This window comes from Pleurodeles waltl, chromosome 7, assembly GCF_031143425.1.
Source record: "Pleurodeles waltl isolate 20211129_DDA chromosome 7, aPleWal1.hap1.20221129, whole genome shotgun sequence".
Taxonomy (NCBI): domain Eukaryota; kingdom Metazoa; phylum Chordata; class Amphibia; order Caudata; family Salamandridae; genus Pleurodeles; species Pleurodeles waltl.
The window spans coordinates 969,155,906-969,175,932 of NC_090446.1; the positions used below are offsets into that span (position 1 = coordinate 969,155,906).

Below are 20,027 nucleotides of genomic sequence, written 5' to 3' on the forward strand. Positions count from 1 at the left end.
TATCTCTTCATTGTATTGTAGCCACCTGTGTAAAATATGTTCATCTTAAAAGGTAACTTATTTTCCCATTTATTCATCAGCTTCTGGCTTTATTTCTTTCTAGCACTGCTATTGGAAAAAATGCCCATTTTCGAAATTTGTGCAACAGCTTTTTCATAGACCTGGTCTCTACCCTTTGTTTCAAGGACAACGTTCCCCCGAATAAGGAAGTCATCCTTCAGCTTCTATCTCTGCTCTTTCTAAACAAGAAGTTATGTGATGCCATCTCTGCCAGTAAGCCCCTACTTTTCTGCTGAATTGAGTTAAGGATGCAGTATACTGTGTTTTAGAATCAACTCTTATTTTATTTTTTATCTTTATTAAGATCGTACCGGTGTCACCAAGTCACTGTCTCCTTTTGATGACTCTGTGGATAAGAGTCCAGTAATCCGTTCTGTGATTCTAAAGTTACTGTTAAAATACAGGTGAGTTTTTCTTATGATAGAAATGGACAAAGGAGGGATGTCTTGGGTCAATGCAGAAGATACAATGTAACCTTAAAAATTTGTTGCACTGTGTAGTACTGAGAGCAGAATAAATTAAGCGCTGAATTATTTTCCTGCTTGAAATACATGCACTGAAATCTGCATGCGTTTAGGTCTTTTCACTTCAGAGTTTCCTTTCACCAAGTCATATCTCATTGTCCTAATCCTTCATCTGACACGCCTGCTAACCTTGCAGAAGAATTATACTTTGAAATATTGAATATAAAAATAACGACTTCCCCCTATATAAACAACAAGATATTGAATTGCTCTATAGTGTCAAGTTGGTGTTCATAGGAGAATGTAGCTTTACTATTCTCCACTTCTATTTATCTCGATAAAATTGTACAAGTTTATGTCTTGTAATCAACATTCTTGCAGGTTGTTGTAGCACACATGTAAGGAAAGCCTCCTTGGCATGGCTACCCCCTGACTTTTTGCCTTTTGTTGATTCCAGTTATGATTGAAAGTGTGCTGGCACCCTGCTAACCAGGCCCCAGCACCAGTGTTCTTTCCCTAAACTGTACCTTGGTTCCCACAATTGGCACAGCCCTGGCACTCAGGTAAGTACCTTGTAACTGGTACCCCTGGTACCAAGGGCCCTGATGCCAGGGAAGGTCTCTAAGGGCTGCAGCATGCCTTATGCCACCCTGGGGACCCCTTACAGCTTGTGTGTGCTGGTGGGGAGAAAATGACTAAGTCGACATGACACTCCCCTCAGAGTGCCATGCCCACCTCACACTGCCTGTGGCATAGGTAAGTCACCCCTCTAGCAGGCCTTGCAGCCCTAAGGCAGGGTGTACTATACCACAGGTGAGGGCATATGTGCCGAGCACTATGCCCCTACAGTGTCTAAGCAAAACCTTAGACATTGTAAGTGTAGGGTAGCCAAAAAGAGTATATGGTCTGGGAGTTGGTCAAGTACGAACTCCACAGCTCCATAATGGATACACTGAAATCTGGGAAGATTGGTATCAAACTTCTCAGCATAATAATTGCACACTGATGCCAGTGTGGAATTTATTGTAAAATGCACCCAGAGGGCATCTTAGAGATGCCCCCTGAATACCAGTCCGACTCCTAGTGCTAGGCTGACCAGTTTCTGCCAGCCTTCCACAACCAGATGAGTTTCTGGCCACATGGGGAGAGTGCCTTTGTCACTCTGTGGCCAGGAACAAAGCCTGTACTGGGTGGAGGTGCTTCTGACCGCCCCCTGCAGGAACTTAACACCTGGCGGTGAGCCTCAAGGGCTTATGCCTTTTGTTACAGCATCCCAGGGCATCCCAGCTAGTGGAGATGCCCGCCCCTCTGGCTACAGCCCCCACTTTTGGCGGCAAGGCAGGAGGAGATAATGAGAAAAACAAGGAGGAGTCACCCACCAGTCAGGACTGCCCCTAAGGTGCCCTGAGCTGATGTGACCCCTGCCTTTGGAAATCCTCCATTTTGAGATTGGAGGATTCGCCCAATAGGATTAGGGATGTGCCCCCCTCAGGGAAGAGGCACAAAGAGGGTTTAGCCACCTTCTAGGACAGTAGCCATTGGCTACTGCGCTGCTGACCTAAACACACACCCCTAAATCTAGTATTTAGGTACACCCCAGAACCCAGGAAGTCAGAGTTCTGCAACCTACACAAAGAAGAAGGACTGCTGGCCTAAAAGCCACGCAGAGACAACGGAGACGAGCACTGACTTGGCCCCAGCCCTACTGGTCTGTCTCCAGACTCAAAAAACCTGCACAGTGACACATCTGACAGGGACCAGCAACCTCTGAAGCCTCAGAGGTCTGCCCTGAACCCGAAGGACCAAGAAACTGCCGTGAACAGCGGCACTGTTCAAAACCAGCAACAACTTTGCAACTTTTAAAGAACTCACTCTTCCCGCCAGAAGCGTGAGACATCACACTTGGCACCCGACGCCCCCGGCTCAAGATCCAGAGAACCAATACTGCAGGGAGGACTCCCAGGCGACTGCGACCTCATGAGTAACCCAAGACAACCCCCCAATAACCCCCACAACGACTAATGCAGAGAGGATACAGGGGCTCCCCCTGACCGCAACTGCCTGGAACAAAGAACCCGACGCCTGGACCTAGCGCTGCACCCACCGCCCCCAGGACCAGAAGGAACTGAACTCCAGTGCAGGAGTGACCATCAGGCAACCTTCTGCCTAGCCCAATCGGTGGCTGGCCCGAGAAGCCCCCCTGTGCCCTGCCTGCACTGCAAGAGTGACCCCCAGGTCCCTCCATTGATTCCTATTGAAAACCTGATTCCTGCTTTGCACACTGCACCCGGCCACCCCGTGCCGCTGAGGGTGCGTTTTGTGTGCCTACTTGTGCCCCCCCAGTGCTCTAGAAAACCCTTTTCTGCCCTCCAAAGATGCAGGTACTTACTTACCTGCTGGCAGATTGGAACCGGAGCACCCCTATTCTCCATAGGTGCCTATGTGTTTTGGGCCCTCCTTTGACCCCTGCACGTGACTGGCCCTGTGTTGCTGGTGCAGTGACTTTGGGGTTGCCTTGAATCCCCAATGGTGGGCTGTCTATGCCCAGGAACTTGAACTTGTAAGTGCCTTACTTACCTGAAAAACTAACCAATACTTAACTCCCCCACGAACTGTTGATTTTTGCACTGTGTCCCCATTTAAAATAGCTTATTGCCATTTTAACTAAAACTGTGTATGTTACTGCTCTAATTCAAAGTTCCTTACTTACCTGTGTGGAGTACCTTGCATTTTATGTATTTAATTCAAATCTTGAAACTTGTGGTTCTAAAATAAATTAGGAAAATGTATTTTTCTATATAAAAACTATTGGCCGGGAGTTAAGTCTTTGAGTGTGTGTTCCTCATTTATTGCCTGTGTGTGAACAAACAAATGCTTAACACTACCCTCTGATAAGCCTTCTGCTCGACCACACTACCACAAAATAGAGCATTAGAATTATCTAATTTTGCCACTCTTTTACAGCTAAGGGGAACCCTTGGACTCTGTGCACACTATCTCTTACTTTGAGATAGTATATACAGAGCCAACTTCCTACAGTGCACACGGGGATCTTCTTCCGCCTTGGATTCAGAAACCGCACATTAGTGAGACGTCACAACTCGTCCCACCTACACTAGAGGTCGATGGGATATTTGGACTCAGCGAAGAGTGGGTAATCGGACTTATTCAACAAAATTCAATAACATGAGAAATCCTAACAATTTAAACACCATGACCAATTTGCCCACAGAACCAAAACTTCATACTGAATAAAGTTTCAAAGCTTTATTACAACCACAGAGCCAATGTAATTTAAATGGTAAGCAAAACTAGGTTATAAACATAAATGAAAACCATAGGTTGACGGAAACGTCCGAAGTGATTAAGCTTACTAAACATCAAGACAATTAAATACTCCAACAGAATAACACAAATTAACAAAACTATGATGTGCACATCGAAAACAGATTTCAAAGCAGATGATGGTGACATCAGTAAATAATCAGAATTCAGTTAAAAACAATAATTGGGCTGGGTCATTCTTATCTCTATTAAGAATTTGGATTTGCATGTGTGGGGAAGGACTAACACATGCGGACAAAACAAAAGAAAAGACAAAAATAATTTGGAAAATCATCTATCTAAGATAACTCACTATAAAGTAACTCACTATAAAAATACATTGGTGTAATCATCTAAGCTGAAAGGGAAACAAGAACCACCACATTGCAGAATATATATCTCTCCTCATGGGACAGCAGACAGGAAAGATTAATCAGTCCAGAGCACACGAAGCTTCTCAGCATCAGTGGACAGCAGCATCAGGGCCAGTGCAAAACACGAGCTGCACATGGAGCATGACAGCAGTTCAGAATTTGCTGGGCATATTAGTACAGAACAGCACATGTAAATGGGCATAAAAGGCTAAAGGGAAACTTATAACAGGAAAGGCTAGACATGATGGAAGACTTGGAAAGGAACAGAAGGTGACAGCACCACCACACAAGCAACTATTCCCTTGGAGGAAGAAGGAGTCTCAGTCTCACTAAAGAGGTCATCCATATCATAGCCCCCCTTTTCAAGGTCTAATACATACTCGTCTGGGGTACTTTCCATGGTTTTGTCTTCCTCCATATTGTGGCAGCCGATAGGGGCACCTGATTCAGTTGTGCCACACCGGAAACCTTTCAATGTTGTGCTGCATAGGACACCAATCCTATTTGAGGTGCTTAGACCTCCTGTTCCATTTGAGGTGCTTTGACCGCCACTTCTCTTTAAGGTGCTTGGACCTCCCATCTTTTTAAGGGGTATAGACCTTCTTTCAATATGTTTAGTTTTCCTTTCTCTTGGCACCTATATCTCCATAATCGGAGTATCCCCTTAAGATGGACCCACTTTCAAAAATATCATCAGGTCCCACAGACCTTTTGTTAACCATGACCTGATCAAGAGTCTCTCAAATGCAGGTATGCATTTGCTGTTGTATGAGCTTCTTAATTAGTTCCTCGTTAATCCTTGTCAAGGGCATTTTGGGGCTCCCTGTCTCCTGATCTAACACCTTTTGAAAAAAAAAAAAATGTTTAAAGTAGTTAAAAAATAATCTATATATGGTGGTAAAATAACTTAGAAAAGGGTATATTTCCAATAATATTTTGTTGTGGAATAATGCACTGCACCCCCACGATAATGGTCAATAATTGCTGACAGTAAACAGTCTGTTGCAGAGACACTGTAACTGTCATTGACATTACAGTGTCTCTTATCAGCCGGTAAACCTTTGAAAAACAATAGGCAAAGCCCAGACAAACATGGCAGTACGCCGCACACTGGGTCGGCTTAGCCATTGGCCATTCCTTTTCTTAAATGTGTACCTGACGCTTTGATCTTCAGTTATGGGTTGGGTCAATGCGGCTTAATGTGGTTAATGGGATAGTGTGGGCCCCAGTGTGGTCCAAAGAGTTGTCACAGGGCTTTCCAAAGGCTGGGAGCTGCCAGCACTCATCATGTGGGGCATGTGACCTTCACTCATCAAGAGACGCTGCGGCAAGTGGAGCCAAGCTTGTCAAGGGCTGCACTTCCAAAAACTGACAACAAGCCCCAAACACAGGCCAGCGACCCATGCAAAATCTAAAATAATCCGACCTGTCAGAAAGCCCGGATGAAGTTGGCGGCGATCTGACCTGATGCGCTGCAGCATGCCACGGGCGACCTGGCTCAGAAGAGGTTGGTTTGAAACGATGTAGGTACGTTTATAATGAACAACTCAAGAAATAATAATCGCAAGGCAATAATTTCCATAGATTGGAAATCAGAAAGTAATCACAACAAAAAAGCCAAAAAAGGATCAAATACTACTTACCTGAATGAGGAGCCGAGGAAGTATGTTCTGTTCTAGAATGTTCCACTTTATAAAGTAAAAGGCCTCTTAAGTGCGGTGTGGCGTAACATTAAAGGAAAAATGCATAATGGTAGCCTCCGGTTTTGAAAAAGAAATTCACATTACCCTATTCTATGTAATGAAGAATCACACTGCTTCCTTCACCGAGTATGAATTCAGTATGTTTCTTTTGCCACACAAGCTTTTCTTATTTTCAATTGTTCTCTTTCGCTGCTCACCTTTGGCTAATTTGTGAGTCAGTCTCACTGTTCAATCTTAACTAATCCACCTTCATTCAGTGTTTTAAATCAGATGACTACAAGAGACAGCCTTTCTGAAAGGATCATTTATATTCTCAGGTTTATAGAGATTTGAAATGCAAATAAAGCTATCAATTTATTAGCCTAAATGTTGTAATTCATGGCTCAGAATTATCAATCACAAGCAACCTATTTTAAAACACGTCTTGCTAAATGATACAGTTCTGACACTAAACCTCAACACTCCTGTTAGCTTACAGCTCAGTCATTCAGCCATGTTTTCTTCATGTTTTACTACATGAATATATATATATGTAGGAAAGTGCCACATTTGGCGTGGCTCCCCCGAAGGGAAAAAAACTCTCTCTCTCGTCTCTCTCTCTCTCTCTCTCTCTCTCTCTCTCGTCTCTCTCTCTCTCTCTCTCTCTCTCTCTCTCTCTCTCTCTCTCTCTCTCTCTCTCTCTCTCTCGTCTCTCTCTCTCTCTCTCTCTCTCTCTCTCTCTCTCTCTCTCTCTCTCTCTCTCTCTCTCTCTCTCTCTCCCTCCCTCCCTCGCTCTCTCCCTCCCTCCCTCCCTCCCTCTGATATTTATGCTGACTTGACTGAGTTTGTGCTGGGTTCCTGCTAACTAGGCCCCAGCACCAATGTTCTTTACCTAAACTGTACCATTGTTCCCACAATTGGCACACCCCGGCACACACCTAAGTCCCTTGCAAAAGGTACCAGTGGTACCAAAGGCTCTGTGACCAGGAAGGGTCCCTTAGGACTTCAGCATGTATTTTAACATCCTACAAACCCTTCACCAAGCACATGCACACTGCCATTGCAGATTGTCTGTGCTGGTGGGCAGAAGAAGGTAAAGTCGACATGGCATTCCTCTCAGGGTGCCATGCCCACCACCCACTGCCTATGGCAGAGGTAAGTCAACCCTCTAGCAGGCCTTACAGCTCTAAGGCAGGGTGCACTACACCACAGGTGAGGGCATAACTACATGAGCAATATGCCCTTATAGTGTCTAAGTCCATTCGTTAACATTGTAAGTGCAGTATGGCCCTATTACGTACATGGGCTGGGAGTTTGTCATTATTAACTCCACAGCTCCATGATGGCTTTACTGAAGACAGGGAAGTTTGGTATCAAACACCTCAGCACAATAAACCCACAGTGATGCCAGTGTTGGAATTACTTTACAATGCACCCATAGGGCATCTTAGGGATGTCCCCTATATTTTAAGCAACCCTTTAGTGTAAGGTTGACCAGGCTGTGCCAGCCTGCCACTAAAGGACAATGGTGAGAGCCTTTGTGCTCTTTGGAGTCCGAAACAAAGCCTGCTCTGGGTGGAGGTGCTTCACACCCCCCCCCCATTCAGGAACTGCAACACTTGGCAGTGAGCCTCAAAGGCTCAGGCCTCCTGTTACAGTGCCCCAGGACACTCCCGCTAGTGGAGATGCCTGTCCCCTGGAAGAAGCCTCACTTTTGGCAGCAAGTTCAACAGGAAAATTAGATAAAACAGGGAGGAGTGACCACTTCAGCTAGGACCACCCCTAAGGTGTCCCAAGCTGGAGTGATCCCCTCCTTATAGTATCCTACATCTTGGTTTGAAGGACAGGGACCAACAGAGTTAGGAATGTGCCCCCCCTCCCCAAAGAGAGTGGGCACAAGAAGGGTGTACCCACCTCTGGGTCAGTAGTCATTGGCTACTACCCTCTGACCTCTGTTACGCCCCCAAATCTAGTATTTAGGGGCACCCCTGAACCTTGCTTTTCATATTACTTGCAACCTAAAGAAGAAGGACTGAAGAGCCACACCAGCAGTGAAGACTGCAGACTACAACTGACTTGGCCCCAGCCCTACCGACCTGTCTGCAGCTTCAAGACTCCTGCTACAAGAAGACGACTCATCCTGTAGCACCAGCGACCTCTGCAACCCCCAGCGGACTGCCTGTCTTCTGTAAAGACCAAGATCTCCCCTGGACAGTGTCGCTGTCCTCAAATGAACCTCCAAGAAGGACTCCAGACCCTCCTGGATATGTGAGTCCTGCCCACTCTGCTCCCAATGCCCACGGCCTGAGTCCAGGTGGCCCACCGGTCCACAGAGGGTCCTAAGGCGATTCCGACCTCAAGTCCACCCTGGGTTGATCCCTCCTGACAAACACAATGACGCCTACAGCCTAAATCCAGAAGACCTCCCCTGATCGAGACTGGCTCCGGATAAGATTCCCGACGTCCAAAGGTACCCCTGCACCCGCAGCCCCTTGGCCTTGGGAAACCCAACTGATGGTCCAGCCACCTCCAGTGGAATCTCTACTTACCTGTCCATTTGTTGGTCTTCTTCAGTCGACTCCCTGGACCAAGCCTGCTGCTTCTTTGTGACACCCGGGGTTCCTCCATTGAAAAGAATGGGGCTCCCGACACTGTGTTTTCACCCTGCACCTGCCCCCGTGCCACTGAGGGTGTGTGTTTGGTGCCGGCCTGTGGCCCCTGTGCTGTTCTAAACCCCCCAGATCAGTGCCCTGAATTTGCAGGAACTTACCTGCAAGCTGTTAATTTCTAAGTGCCCCCTGTCTCCATAGGATTCCATTGGGGACCTGACACCAACTTTGACCTCTGCACCCGGCCGGCGCCATGCTGCTGGTGGTGCACCCTTGGTGTCTTCCTAAACTTTTCCCTGTGGACTCCCCAACCCCTGAGGAGTGGGACTCCCCTAGGACCGCAGTGCTTTCTTTGAAAATTGCACTGGTTCTACTTTTGATATTGAAAAGTATAACTCACAGGAATCTTTTTTAATTGTGAATTACAAAGTACATTTGATTCTTTAAATGATACATTCTTGAAACTGTATTTACCTGCAACAAAGATCTTTTTGATTCTAGAAATAAAGAAGCAAAGAATATTTTTTTATACATAAACATTGGTCTAGAGTTAGTCATTGAGTGTGTGCCTCGTTTCTTGCCTGTGCGTACAACAAATGCAGTACCCTGTGATAAGCCTAATTGTTCGATCACACTACCACAAAAGAGAGCATTAGTATTATCTACTTTAACCTCTGTAAAGGCTCTGGGCACACTCTATCTTACGTAGGTATAGTATATACAGAGCCAGCTTCCTACACCTACTGCCTGGACAGTAATGGCCATTAGGACGGTTAATTTCCCCATTTGCTCCTGCAGGACTTTCTGGTGTGATCTTGGTTTGCAAACCCTTCTCCAGAAATGGTATTGCTTGGGTATCTATTCAGAGTTAAAGAATCTGCAACCAGAAGTCTCTGTCAGATGACCAAGTTACTTACCTTCGGTAACACCTTAGCTGGTGGAGCCAATTTCAGATTCCTTACCGTTCCACCTATCGTCCCCCCTCTATGAACTGATTTCTAGGGGTAGGAATTCCCTTTTTAGGGCCTTAGTTTTGACGCACAGTAGTCTGTTGCTTTGTGGCCCTGTGCTTTTGGCATTGAAAGTCATGACAAGAAACTGACGTCACCTCGCTGGGGTGGTGCCTATAGAGGACCTGCAAAGTCCTATTCTGCACAGACAATGCCGACAACAGATGCTGTGCTGATCGACACTGTTAGAAATGGGGTTTTTGGTTGGCAGTCAGGTCACCCTCTGTCCAAGCAAGAACCCTCACTCTAATCAGGGTAAGTCACACACAATCCAAATGATCCTGTGCCCACCCTCTGGTAGCTTGGCACGAGCAGTCAGGCTTAACTTAAAAGGCAATGTGTAAAGCGCTTGTGCAATAAATCATACAATAACACAATATAGCACCACAAAAATACACCACACAGTGTTTAGAAAAATATATAAAATTTATCTGGGTATTTGCAGGTCAAAACGATCCAAGATGCAATATGAATTTGTAAAGATATCACTAAAAAGTGATTTCAAGTGTCTTAAGTCTTTAAAAAGCAAACAAAGTCTCTTTCAAGCACAAAGTACCTGGTTTGGAGTAGAAAATCTCCGCAGAGGGCCGCAGAAGGGGAGATGCGTGGAAAAATGGTGTGTGCGTCGGTTACGCCCCTTCACACGCGGACTTGCGTTGTTATTTTTCACGCGGGGAGACGTGCGTCGTTCTACGGGAAGAAAAATGGTGTGTGCGTCGGTTTCGCCCCTTCACACACGGACTTGCGTCGTTATTTTTCACGCGGGGAGACATGCGTCGTTCTACGGGAAGAAAAATGGTGTGTGCGTCATTTTTGCCCCTTCACACACGGACTTGCGTCGTTATTTTTCACTCAGGGAAGACGTACGTTGTTTTCCGGCACGCAGACCGTCTCCTATGGATCGCGGGATTACCAGATGTCCCAGGGTCTGTGAGTGGATTCCTCGGCTTGTTATCCGGCTGCGCGTCGTTCCGGGAGGCTGTGAGTGGAATTTTCTTTCTCACAGCAGGCGTCGCGTCGATTTCCCCTTTGGAAGTCGGGCGCCGTTGTCCATGCGAGGCCGTGCGTCGAAGTTCTGGTTGCACCGCAGGCGTTGTGTCGAGCGGCATCTTTCTGGATCGGCGTGCAGTGAATTTTTCACTGCGGAACAAGCTGTGTGTCTAAAGTTTCGGCGCACGAAGAGTCCAAATGAAAAAGAGAAGTCTTTTTGGTCCTGAGACTTCAGGGAACAGGAGGCAAGCTCTATCCAAGCCCTTGGAGAGCACTTTTACAGCCAGACAAGAGTTCAGCAAGGCAGCAGGCCACAGCAAGGCAGCAGTCCTTTGTAGAAAGCAGACAGGTGAGTCCTTTGAGCAGCCAGGCAGTTCTTCTTGGCAGGATGTAGGTTCTGGTTCAGGTTTCTTCTCCAGCAATTGTCTGAGGTGGTAGGGCAGAGGCCCTGTTTTATACTAAATTGTGCCTTTGAAGTGGGGGTATTACCATTCTGACCATACTAAATATGACCTTCCTGCTCCTCTCAGATCAGCAACTGCCACTTCAACAATGTATGAGGGCAGCCCCAATGTTAGCCTATGAAGGGAGCAGGCCTCACAGTAGTGTAAAAACGAATTTAGGAGTTTTGCACTACTAGGACATATAAACTACACAGGTATATGTCCTGCCTTTTACCCACACAGCACCCTGCTCTAGGGGTTACCTAGGGCACACATTAGGGGTGACTTATATGTAGAAAAAGGGGAGTTTTAGGCTTGGCAAGTACTTTTAAATGCCAAGTCGAAGTGGCAATGAAACTGCACACACAGGCCTTGCATTGGCAGGCCTGAGACAAGGTTGAGGGGCTACTTAAGTGGGTGGCACAATCAGTGCTGCAGGCCCACTAGTAGCATTTAATCTACAGGCCCTAGGCACATATAGTGCACTCTACTAGGGTCTTACAAGTAAATCAAAAAGCCAATCATGGATAAACCAATCAACAGTACAATTTACACAGAGAGCATATGCACTTTAGCACTGGTTAGCAGTGGTAAAGTGCCCAGTGTTCAAAAGCCAACAACAACAGGTCAGAAAAAATAGGACGAAGGAGGCAAAAAGTTTGGGGATGACCCTGTCAAAAAGCCAGATCCAACAGACACCACCTAACGGCGCGCAAGGGTACTGTTCATGAAAAAGGCCTGGATCCATTTTGACTCCTGGGGAAATTCAAAGGTAAGGAATCTGCAACTAGAAATTGGCTCTACCAGATAAGGTGTCACTGAAGGCAAGTAACTTGTTCGCTGTTGCCAGGCTTCCTTCATGGATATGCCGTTTGATTGGACTCGTCTGTTTGGGGACAAGGCATACTCGAGTAGTTCAAGTAGAGCAGGACCACAGCACGGTCCCTGGCCGTAGCTGCCCCACTTTTCCAGCTGCATCAGCTCTACCTTTGACAGCATACCACCAGCCATTCCAACCTTAAAAAGGCACCTGCCTGTTTCACGGTCAATGCAGTGGTGGCCCCCGCTTCCAAGGCCAGCAAACCACCCAGTCCACTAGCCCCTCCTACCAAACCCATTTAACATGCTTTTAGTGTAGCACAGCCGCCTGGCGACTGGCGGGATCTGACAATTTTGTAAGGTGTGGAGGCCATTACATCAGACAAGAGGGTCCACCCTGCCCCCCCCCCCGCACCAACCCCAACCCCTCCCCCCCCCACACACACACACACACACAACAGAAGGAGGACCGTCTCCATTTTGCAGCAAGAAAGGAAAGCCTTTTTGGCTAAAGGGCTACTGAGAGGGTACCCAAGCAAGAAGTGGAACTTGGTTGTTTTTCCTGCTTTTCTACTGCTCAAGAAGCATGTAGGCTTAGTTCTATTTCATACTTACGCCCTCTGAACACCTTCTTCTGGAAGGAGAAATTCAAAATGCTCACCCTGGCTCAGGTATTGTCTGCCCTAGACCCTGAAGACAGGATGGTGGCTTGAACCCTCAGGTACTTATTTCAGAATACTTGTTCCACAGGCCCATCCTAGCTTCCTGCGGTTCATCGTGGGACATTGGCATTTTTACTTCTTTGTCTCCCCTTTGGTCTCACCACGTCCCTGGGGTGTTCATGAAAGTGATGGCAGTGGTAGCAGTACACCTTTTGAGGCCGGGGATGTCAGTCTTCCCCCTACCTCAATGACTGGCTGTTAAAGGTAGTCTTGCCCCAGGCAGTCAACAAAGTTTTCCAGACTATGACGATTGTTCTGTCATTTTTGGGGTTCACTATCAACATGCCTAAGACACACTTGAGTTCTTCATTGGAGTTATTCTGGGCATAGTTCTGTCATGCCTTTCCCCCCTGGGAAAGAGAGTTCAGGATATTCAAGCTATGATCCTGATTTTCACCCTCAGTTCTGGATTTCAGTGAAGGCGACTCTGAGACTGCTGGAACTGATGGCCGCCTGAATCTTGCAGGTCGAGTATGCCAGGTTGCATAGGCAGGCTCTGCAGTGGCCACATCGATGTGCGGTACCTCCCATGTAACAGTTAAATGGATTTTAATCTGAATAGAATCACTTCCCCACAGAAAAAACCAATTCAGAAAGTTATGGTTTAGCCAAAAAAGTCAAAAACATTCATTGTTGTTCTTGAAAAGTACACTTAGGTATAATTACAATTTTCAAAATCAATTTGGACACACAGTGTAGCTCGTCCGTCAAATTTTATAATTCAAGTCAATTTATAACAATTAATTCATTGTAATACAAATTTTTTTGAAATTCAAGCCATGATTCATTTAAGAGTTCAAGCCAGCCAACACGTGTTTCGTCTCGGGACAGTGTTTTCTCTTATCCCAAACGACTTCTTCAGGGCTGAAAAGACGTATTAGACAAATTAAACCTGTGCACTTAAACAAATTTATTAAAAGGCTAAAAAGCCGTATCAACCAAAATGCTCCAATTTGGAAAAATCTAAAGATCCTCAAACTCCCCAAAAGGAAAAAAACACGAAATGGCTCTGGTCATATAAGACAAAATCTTAGTAAATATAAAATTAAGACGTGCGAAAAAGTGATAGAGGGTGGAGGAAAACAACGATTGGGGTACCCCCATCCCCAAATAACCAAAGTATACCTCGTGCTAACATCATGCAATACTCCAACAACGTGAAATACACCAACCAGTGTTAACCTTCAAGTACTAAGCAAGAAGCCTTCCCGTGTCATTCACTACACCAATGTATTATGTGCCCTAAAAATTATACTGCACTAAAGTAATCCAACTTCCTATAAGAATGCTGGTGTCATAGATTAAAGTCCAAGAAATGCTCTAACTGTGCTTCTCTTTTTTATGAGTACTCACCACTTGACTTTAATAATTCGTTCCTAATAATCCAAACAACAAAAACATATCTCAATATGCTGACTACATGTAATTAATCAAGGCATGTTATCATCCAATAGAAGTAATTACTCATATAATACCTTATTTACAAGTTCCACTAGTTCAAATTTCCATCGCAACTTGTATATGAAATAATCCAATGCCAATCTAAATGTAAAATAATACATCATTAATTCTCTCTCAAGTTATAAGTAAATTAATATGCTACAAATATTTGCCCTCGCTTAATTGCTCACCTGGCTAAAACAGGCGGTTGTATGTCAGTGATCGGTACTGAGACACGCAATGTAGTGAATATATACAATGCGTGAGTTCAATAACTCCAGGGCATATCTAGGTAAACAATCGTTGTAACGTTAGTGCTCATGTCAAGCTAAAAAACATAAGATGATGGTGCTGCCCTGTCTTCATAAATATTATACCTGAGTGCCTCCGACGGGAATCCAAGCCGGCATTCAAAGCAGTCTGAACGCCGTGTTGCGAGTACGCACAGCGTGTCTAATTCACCCGGAAGTTAACTACGCTTCCGAGGTGAGTTACAAGTCTACAAACATGGAAATAGAAATGGACTAACGGAACGATCGTTACACTTAAACCACCAATATTCCATGCCGCCATAGTTACGAGTCTACAAATATGAAAACAAACAACGGACTACCGGACATATTCGTTATACTTTAACCAGCAATACTCAATGCGACCGTAATCCACACAAACCTCAAATCTGGCAAAATTCATTCTACTACAGACATGTGTAAACAAATTCAATGTAGCATATAAACGGATACTAATCCTCACTGTTGTGTCATTTATATCTACAACTGAATTCTATCATATCAGACCTAAAAAGAGCCAAAACATAACTGCCATATATCAGTATCATGTCTTATTTCACCTATTATTGGAGCTCCCATAGTTATATCAAACTATACCCCAATTTTATCAACTAATATATGTGTCCCCATAAAACTAAACTCATGATTAGTCAGTTCAAAAGCGTAATGAACTAACCAAAATTGTGAACTACAATTTTTTTTTTTTAATTTTTTTTTAATGTTCATGTTCCAATACTAGAAATAGTTTAAAACTGTTGGAGAATTTTGGTTGTTATAAACATCACAATAAACAATGTACCATCATAATACAAACAAGTCATTTCAGTCCTTCCTTCATTTTCCCAAGGAAAATTCTAGGTTCGATGGCATCTGTCGCTGTAGATACGCATGTTCTGCAATAGCTCGCCATCTGGTGTTGGGCCGGAGTGTTACAAGTTGTTTTTCTTCGAAGAAGTCTTTCGAGTCACGGGACCGAGTGACTCCTCCTTTTGTCTCCATTGCGCATGGGCGTCGACTCCATCTTCGATTGTTTTTTTTCCGCCATCGGGTTCGGACGTGTTCCTGTCGCTCCGAGTTTCGGAACGGAAAGATAGCTAATTTCGGAAGATTTTCGTCGGTATTGTTGCGTTCGGGATCGGCGTACTTAGATTCCACACCGCATCGAAGATCGAAGAGCTCCGGTGCCCTTCGGGGTAGTTTTTCGATCCCCCGTCGGGGCCTGGTCGGCCCGACCGCGTGCTGAAGAACGCCGATGGAACGGACCCCGTTTCGTTTCTGCCCCAAATGCCACAATAAATACCCCTACACAGACCAACACTTGGTCTGCAACCTGTGCCTGTCACCTGAGCACAGCGAAGACACCTGCGAGGCCTGTCGTGCGTTCCGGTCCCGAAAAACACTCCGAGACCGTCGAGCCAGAAGACTTCAAATGGCGTCCGCACCGACAGCCCAACGGGAGTTCGAGGAACAGGAAGAAGAAGGTACCTTCTCAATCCAAGACTCAGACTCCGAAGGATTCGACGACACACAAACCGTGAGTAAGACATCGAAAACCACACAAAGAAACATTTACAAGGCCCAGGGGACGCCACTGCCACCAGGCCATGGCTCCACCCATAAATTCGGTGACCGACCGTCGGCACCGAAAAAGGCCAAAACAGTGCCGAGATCGTCCGACTCCGGTCGAGACACCGGCACGCAGCCTTCTCGGGACCGAGAAAGTGCTGGAGACAAGCCTCGACACCGAGATGCCGGTGTGGACACGGCTCGATGCCGAGACAGCGGCACCGAAACAGATCGACGCCGAGAGGTTTCGGCCCCGAAAAGGAAAAAAGTCACCTCGGAGCCGAAAAAACACGCAGACAAAGTTTCGACGCCGAAACAAACTGCAAGCGACCCAGCTTCAGGCTCTTATACAGAAGAGCACTCGCTAACCTCCCAAATGCAAAAGCATAGGTTTGAGGAAGAGCTACAAGCAACTGATGTGGACCATACGCAAAAGCGTATCTTCATTCAGCAGGGGACAGGAAAAATAAGCACCCTTCCCCCCATTAGGAGAAAGAGAAGGTTGGAGTTCCAGACGGAACAAGCACCACAACCAAAAGTGGTTAAAAGAATTACACCACCACCCTCTCCTCCGCCCGTGATTAACGTTTCACCAGCACAAACTCCATCTCACTCCCCAGCTCACACCACCATGAGCCAGGGTGACCAAGATCAGGACGCATGGGACCTATACGACGCCCCAGTGTCAGATAACAGCCCGGAGGCCTACCCTACAAAGCCATCTCCACCAGAAGACAGCACCGCGTACTCTCAGGTGGTGGCTAGAGCAGCACAATTTCATAACGTAAGCCTCCACTCAGAACAAGTCGAGGATGATTTCTTGTTCAACACACTCTCCTCCACCCACAGCTCCTACCAAAGCCTGCCTATGCTCCCTGGTATGCTCCGGCACGCAAAAGACATATTTAAGGAGCCGGTCAAAAGTAGGGCAATCACACCAAGGGTGGAAAAGAAGTATAAGCCGCCTCCTACGGACCCGGCTTTCATCACTACACAGCTGCCACCAGACTCTGTTGTTGTAGGAGCAGCTAGGAAAAGGGCCAACTCTCACACATCTGGAGATGCACCACCCCCAGATAAAGAAAGCCGCAAGTTCGATGCAGCTGGTAAAAGAGTCGCAGCACAAGCTGCAAACCAGTGGCGCATCGCGAACTCCCAGGCACTACTTGCGCGCTATGACAGAGCCCACTGGGACGAGATGCAACATCTCATTGAACATCTGCCCAAGGACTTCCAAAATAGGGCGAAACAAGTGGTTGAGGAGGGACAGACCATCTCCAACAACCAGATACGTTCCTCCATGGACGCTGCAGATACAGCTGCACGGACAATTAATACATCTGTAACTATCAGACGGCATGCATGGCTCCGAACGTCTGGATTTAAACCAGAGATTCAACAAGCAGTTCTCAATATGCCTTTTAATGAAAAAGAACTGTTCGGTCCAGAAGTGGACACAGCGATTGAGAAACTCAAAAAAGATACGGACACTGCCAAAGCCATGGGCGCACTCTACTCCCCGCAGAGCAGAGGGAATTACAGCACATTCCGTAAAACGCCCTTTCGAGGGGGGTTTCGGGGTCAAAGCACACAAGCCAGCGCCTCACAAGCAACACCGTCCACTTACCAGGGACAGTATAGAGGAGGTTTTCGGGGACAATATAGAGGAGGGCAATTCCCTAGAAATAGAGGGAGATTTCAAAGCCCCAAAACCCCTACTACTAAACAATGACTCACATGTCACTCACCCCCTCCACACAACACCAGTGGGGGGAAGAATAGGTCATTATTACAAAGCATGGGAGGAAATCACTACAGACACTTGGGTTCTAGCAATTATCCAACATGGTTATTGCATAGAATTTCTACAATTCCCTCCAAACATACCACCGAAAGCACAAAATTTAACAACACACCATTCCAATCTCCTGGAGATAGAAGTGCAGGCACTATTGCAAAAGAATGCAATCGAATTAGTGCCAAACACACAAATAAACACAGGAGTTTACTCACTGTACTTTCTGATACCAAAGAAGGACAAAACGCTGAGACCAATCCTAGACCTCAGAGTAGTAAACACTTTCATCAAATTAGACCACTTCCACATGGTCACACTACAAGAAGTATTGCCATTGCTAAAACTACACGACTACATGGCAACTTTAGACCTCAAGGATGCTTATTTCCATATACCAATACACCCATCGCACAGGAAATACCTAAGGTTTGTATTCAAAGGAATACATTACCAATTCAAGGTACTGCCTTTCGGATTAACAACCGCACCAAGAGTCTTTACCAAATGTCTTGCGGTAGTCGCTGCACACATAAGAAGGCAGCAGATACATGTGTTCCCATATTTGGACGACTGGCTAATCAAGGCCCATTCGTTCATACAGTGCTCAAATCACACAAATCAGATCATACAAACCCTCTTCAAACTCGGGTTCACCGTCAATTTCACAAAATCCAAAATTCTGCCACGCAAGGTACAACAATACCTGGGAGCCATAATAGACACATCAAAGGGAGTAGCCACTCCAAGTCTACAAAGAATTCAAAATTTCAACACCATCATACAACGCATGTATCCAACACAAAAAATACAAGCAAAGATGGTATTACAACTCCTAGGCATGATGTCATCATGCATAGCCATTGTCCCAAACGCAAGACTGCACATGAGGCCCTTACAACAGTGCCTAGCATCACAGTGGTCTCAAGCACAGGGTCACCTTCTAGATCTGGTGTTAATAAACCGCCAAACTTACCTCTCGCTTCTGTGGTGGAACAACATAAATTTAAACAAGGGGCGGCCTTTCCAAGACCCAGTGCCACAATACGTAATAACAACAGATGCTTCCATGACAGGGTGGGGAGCACACCTCGATCAACACAGCATACAAGGACAATGGAATGTACATCAAACAAAACTGCATATCAATCACCTAGAACTTCTAGCAGTTTTTCAAGCACTAAAAGCTTTCCAACCAATAATAGTTCACAAATACATTCTCGTCAAAACAGACAACATGACAACAATGTATTATCTAAACAAGCAGGGAGGGACGCACTCCACGCAGTTAAGCCTGCTAGCACAAAAAATTTGGCATTGGGCAATTCACAACCAAATTCGCCTAATTGCACAGTTTATACCAGGGATACAAAATCAACTCGCAGACAATCTCTCTCGAGATCACCAACAGGTCCACGAATGGGAAATTCACCCCCAAATTCTGAACACTTATTTCAAACTCTGGGGAACACCTCAGATAGACTTGTTTGCGACAAGGGAGAACGCAAAATGCCAAAACTTCGCATCCAGGTACCCACACAAACAATCCCAAGGCAATGCCCTATGGATGAACTGGTCAGGGATATTTGCTTACGCTTTTCCTCCTCTCCCTCTCCTTCCTTACCTGGTAAACAAACTCAGTCAAAGCAAACTCAAACTCATATTGATAGCACCAACTTGGGCAAGGCAACCCTGGTACACAACGCTGCTAGACCTATCAGTGGTACCCTGCATCAAATTGCCCAACAGGCCAGATCTGTTGACACAGCACAACCAAAAGATCAGACACCCAGATCCAGCATCGCTGAATCTAGCAATCTGGCTCCTGAAATCCTAGAATTCGGGCACTTACAACTTACCCAAGAATGTATGGAAGTCATAAAACAAGCAAGAAGGCCATCCACCAGGCACTGCTATGCAAGTAAATGGAAGAGGTTTGTTTGCTACTGCCATATTAATCAAATACAACCATTACACACAACTCCAGAACACGTAGTGGGTTACTTGCTTCACTTACAAAAATCTAACCTAGCTTTCTCTTCCATTAAGATTCACCTTGCAGCAATATCTGCATACCTGCAGACTACCTATTCAACTTCCCTATATAAAATACCAGTCATTAAAGCATTCATGGAGGGCCTTAGGAGAATTATACCACCAAGAACACCACCTGTTCCTTCATGGAACCTAAATGTTGTCCTAACTAGACTTATGGGTCCACCTTTTGAACCCATGCACTCCTGCGACATACAGTTCCTAACCTGGAAGGTGGCATTTCTCATCGCCATTACTTCCCTGAGAAGAGTAAGCGAGATTCAGGCGTTTACTATACAGGAACCTTTTATACAACTACACAAAAATAAAGTCGTCCTAAGGACCAATCCTAAATTTTTGCCAAAGGTTATTTCACCGTTCCATCTAAATCAAACAGTGGAACTT

General features: G+C 45.7%; 1 protein-coding gene across 2 annotated transcripts in view; it reads left to right on the forward strand.

Annotated features, from left to right (window-relative positions):
- RNF213 (ring finger protein 213) overlaps positions 1 to 20,027 on the forward strand; it is a 1,978,231-nt gene that overhangs the window by 1,630,672 nt on the left and 327,532 nt on the right. For both annotated transcript variants that reach the window (XM_069199724.1, XM_069199725.1), the window contains 2 exons: positions 104 to 273; positions 365 to 464. In XM_069199724.1, the coding sequence (XP_069055825.1) occupies positions 104 to 273; positions 365 to 464 (270 nt within the window). The remainder of the gene's footprint in view (positions 1 to 103; positions 274 to 364; positions 465 to 20,027) is intronic.